A 3,800-nucleotide genomic window follows, 5' to 3' on the forward strand; every position below is an offset into this window, starting at 1 on the left:
AATTAAAGGGCAGTGGCCTAAGAACACCAAGGCCAGACCTTTCTGGGCCAGCCCTGCCTGCTGGGCCTGGCTGAGGTGGGGAGGGCGAGGCTGTGGGCAACCCAGGGCATGGAATGCACAGGTGCCTCTACTGCAGTGCTCGGCAAACCGAGGCTCTCTAGTCACATGCGGCTCTTTGGCCCCTTGAGTGTGGCTCTGCCACAAAATACCAGGTGCGGGTGCGCACGTACAGTGCGATCGAAACTTCGTGGCCCATGCGCAGAAGTCGGTTTTCGGAAAGGAGGTAGACGAAACGAGTATACGAGACGAGTGTGGATGGGAGAGTTGGAAGGGGTTGACCTCAGCGAACGTACCTCGATCGATTAGCAAAGGCCAGCTTAGGAGTCCCCTAATGAAGTTAATAACAATGTACCTACCTGTGTAGTTGAAGTTTAAAAAATTTGGCTCTCAAAAGAAATTTCAATCATTGTACTGTTGATATTTGGCTCTGTTGACTAATGAGTTTGCCGACCACTGCTCTAGATGACTCTGCAGAGTGGCTCCCACCCCATCCCCTCTGGGGTCCTTCAGGGTCACTCCTCCCCAGAAGCTATCTGAACCTTCCCATGAGTTCAAAGGCAGATCCCTCTCACTTACCGAAGACTCCACTGCCGGCCTCTTCTGAGTGGTTATCAGGCTCAGAGGGCTCCTGGGTGTGAGTGGGGAGAGCAAACCGCTAAAGATAAGCCCCTATTCCACATGGCCAGTTGCTCTTCCTGTCCTCTGCCTGGTAGCTGGCCAGATAAAGGGGGTGGGGGGCACCGGGCTGGGCTTCAGGGCAGGGAGACTCAGCGGGGACCCTGCTGTGGTGGCAGGAAGGACGAGCACCTGCAATGGAAGGTAGGGGTGTTCTACTGGGTAAAGCCTCCTCCTGGTACCCCGACAGGCAGCTAGCCTGAGCTCCTCATCCGACGGTAGCTCTTCTCCAACGGCAGTTGGTTTTGGGTTCTCCAGGCTCATATGGAAGCCATCAGAGTAACTGACAGCAGGTGAAGACCTCTTCAGAGTCTTTGAGTTGCATTTGGAACTGGGTCCACTTTGGACTGGCTGCTTGAACTGAGTTGTGGCTCCATTCGATCCCTAAGAACCTGTGCATGCATCTCAGGTGCCCTCCAATGCCTCCTGCTCGAGGGAACCTGGATGACCCTGCTGCTTGACGGGCACAGCGGCTGGTCCCCATGGGCAGGCTGCCTGCAGGCCATGGACCAAGTGCCTGGACACAGCTCTGGGCGGCTGCTCCCCAGGCTTCCTCAACTGCAACCCAGGGCCTCCTCTAGGCTCGAGCTGCTGTGTCCCTGAGGAGCACAGGCCCCGGACTGAGGCCTGTGGGGCATCTCCTGAGCTCAGGTCCCTGAGGGGCTGGGGCTCTGGGTGTTGTCTCCACACCAGGAAGGTTGAGGTGGCTGCCAAAATGGCCGCACTCTTCTCACGGAGAGGCTCAGGCTCTCTGGCTTTGGGTAGCAGACCCATGGACTGATAATTTCCTATGATTTCTTCCGTCCTGGTGCTCTGGGCTCACATGGAAGCCATCAGAGTAACTGACAGCAGTTTAAGGCCTCTTCAGAGTCTTTGATCCCCTGCCTGCGCTGGGTATCCCCAACCTGGGCCCTAGGTTAGAGCTCTCATAGGCTGGCCATCCCTAAGGACACACCTGTCCTCACCGATCACTCCATCCCCTTTCTCCGTGTCTTTTTGGCTGTCTCTTGACTGCCTTCTATGTCAGGAGTTTGCAGAAGAGACGAGCAGTCCTCTGTGCTGGGCACGGGAAAGGAGGATGCATGCTGCCTCTGAGGTGACACCTCAGTGAGCCCCAAAGGCATCATGGAGGAACTCAGGGCCAGGGAAGAGCCTGTATGTGCCCTTGACCGGGATCCAACCCGGGACCCTTTGGTCCTCAGGCTGACACTCTATCCACTGAGCCAAACTGGCCAGGGCAAGGGCCTGTGCCACTCTTAACCCGACGGGGCTGCTTGCCCTTTGGAAATTATGTGTTACCTTCTGGGATTGGGGCCCCAGGCTTGTCCTGTCCTTCTCATCCCTTTCCCCTTATTCCAGCAGGACAACCGGACTATGATCTCCTGGTGATTGGTGGGGGATCCGGCGGACTGGCCTGTGCCAAGGAAGGTATGTGTCCTGTGTCCTGTACCCTGATGGTGTCACCAAGTTGTCATTGTCCCCTGGAGTGGGTGGTGGTGTTCTCCAGGGCTAGGTGAGGATGTGCCCTGAGAAGCCATGAGCAGAATTCATTGTCTCCACAGCTGGCCTCCCGGGTCCTATCACTCTGCCAGGATCACCCCAGCAATCTTGTCACTGTGCCCTGCTCCCCACTGTACTCCAGTTATCTGTGCAGCACATGGCAGCTAGGTTGGAACCCCAAGTCTGAGTCTGCCCTCCTCAGCACCAGCCCCAGGCCTCATGGGACCTCCCCACCTTGGGATATCTCTCTCACCACCCCCGCCCTCCCCTGCCCCTGCCTCTTTGCTGTTTTGCAAATGCTCCCCTAGGTCCCTCTGGCCTTGTGCCATGCCCTGGCGGTTGCCCTGTGTAGCCTGCTCTTCACCTGCCCTGTTAGCTGTGGGGCTCACTCGCCTCCCTCCAGTCTTTGTTGCTGAGATGGTGAATTGTACCCTCCTGCATGTCCAGTTCCCATCACTGGCTCCACTGTCCTTGTTCTTAGCCCTGGCACCGTCCCGCAGAGATCACGGTTTGTGGTGCTGGCTGGGCCTTGCCTCCAGATGGGCCCAGGCACCCAGGGGCACTTAGTGAAAAGGTGTGCAGTAAACGGGCTGGACCAGAGGCACCCTGAGACATCACGCCTCTCTAGAGTTGCAGTGTGCCACCCCCCCAGGTGGGGACAGGCTGCCAGAGTTTCACTGTAGACCCTGGGCTCTGCTGGAGGAGCGCCCCGCAGCCTGCTCCCCAGTCTAAATGACAGCGGGCAGATGTGGGAGAGTGAAGGGGAGGAGACGGGAGAAAAACAGGGCCGAAAGCAAGAGGGAGTTGAGCAGGCACCCTGGCCATGAATCTATGGCTCCCTCGTGGCAGATACTAGGTTTTAGAATCTCAGATGGTGTAAAGGAAATTCACTCTCTACTGCTCTTGCTCTGAGGGGTGGGGAAGGGGCCCTGCCTGCTCTGAGGGCCAGGAACCTAGGAAGTCGCCAGGCTGATTTGGGGGTTCCCAGAGGGACTTTAGGTCTTCACTCCACTGGACCACTGAGCCACTCTAGGGGCATTGTCTGTCCCTTAGAGCAGGAGAAAGCCCTGGACCTGTGTCCACTCCGATGTTATCTCTCTAGAGACGTATCTCAACCCAAAACACTCCCCGGGTCTGTCTTTGGCTTTTGTAACAGTGGCATTTTTTACAACTTTATTAAGACATAATTAACAAATCGTATATATTTAAAGTGGACAACTTGCTAAGGTTTGACATACATACACACCTGTGAAATGGTACCACAATTAAGATAATGAATCCATCACCCCTGTATTAGTGTGCTGGGGCTGTTGTGACAAAGGTCATAGACCAATGATGGCGAACCTATGACATGCGTGTCAGAGGTGACATGTGAACTCATTTTTTTTTATTGATTTTTCTTTGTTAAATGGCATTTAAATATATAAAATAAATATCAAAAATATAAGTCTTTGTTTTACTATGGTTGCAAATATCAAAAAATTTTTATATGTGACACGGAACCAGAGTTAAGTTAGGGTTTTTCAAAATGCTGACACGCCGAGCTCAAAAGGTTCGCCATCACA

General features: G+C 54.6%; 1 protein-coding gene across 2 annotated transcripts in view; it reads left to right on the forward strand.

Moving 5' to 3' along the window:
- Positions 1 to 777: 777 nt before the first annotated feature.
- TXNRD2 (thioredoxin reductase 2) overlaps positions 778 to 3,800 on the forward strand; it is a 45,208-nt gene continuing 42,185 nt past the window's right edge. The window contains exons 1-2 of one of the 2 annotated variants that reach the window (XM_006768828.2): positions 778 to 879; positions 2,095 to 2,163. In XM_006768828.2, coding sequence (XP_006768891.1) covers positions 873 to 879; positions 2,095 to 2,163 — 76 coding nt within the window. In that variant the 5' untranslated portion in view covers positions 778 to 872. The remainder of the gene's footprint in view (positions 880 to 2,094; positions 2,164 to 3,800) is intronic. The other variant, XM_015567295.1, reaches the window with a different exon arrangement.

This window comes from Myotis davidii, unplaced genomic scaffold (genome assembly GCF_000327345.1).
Source record: "Myotis davidii unplaced genomic scaffold, ASM32734v1 scaffold223, whole genome shotgun sequence".
NCBI lineage: Eukaryota > Metazoa > Chordata > Mammalia > Chiroptera > Vespertilionidae > Myotis > Myotis davidii.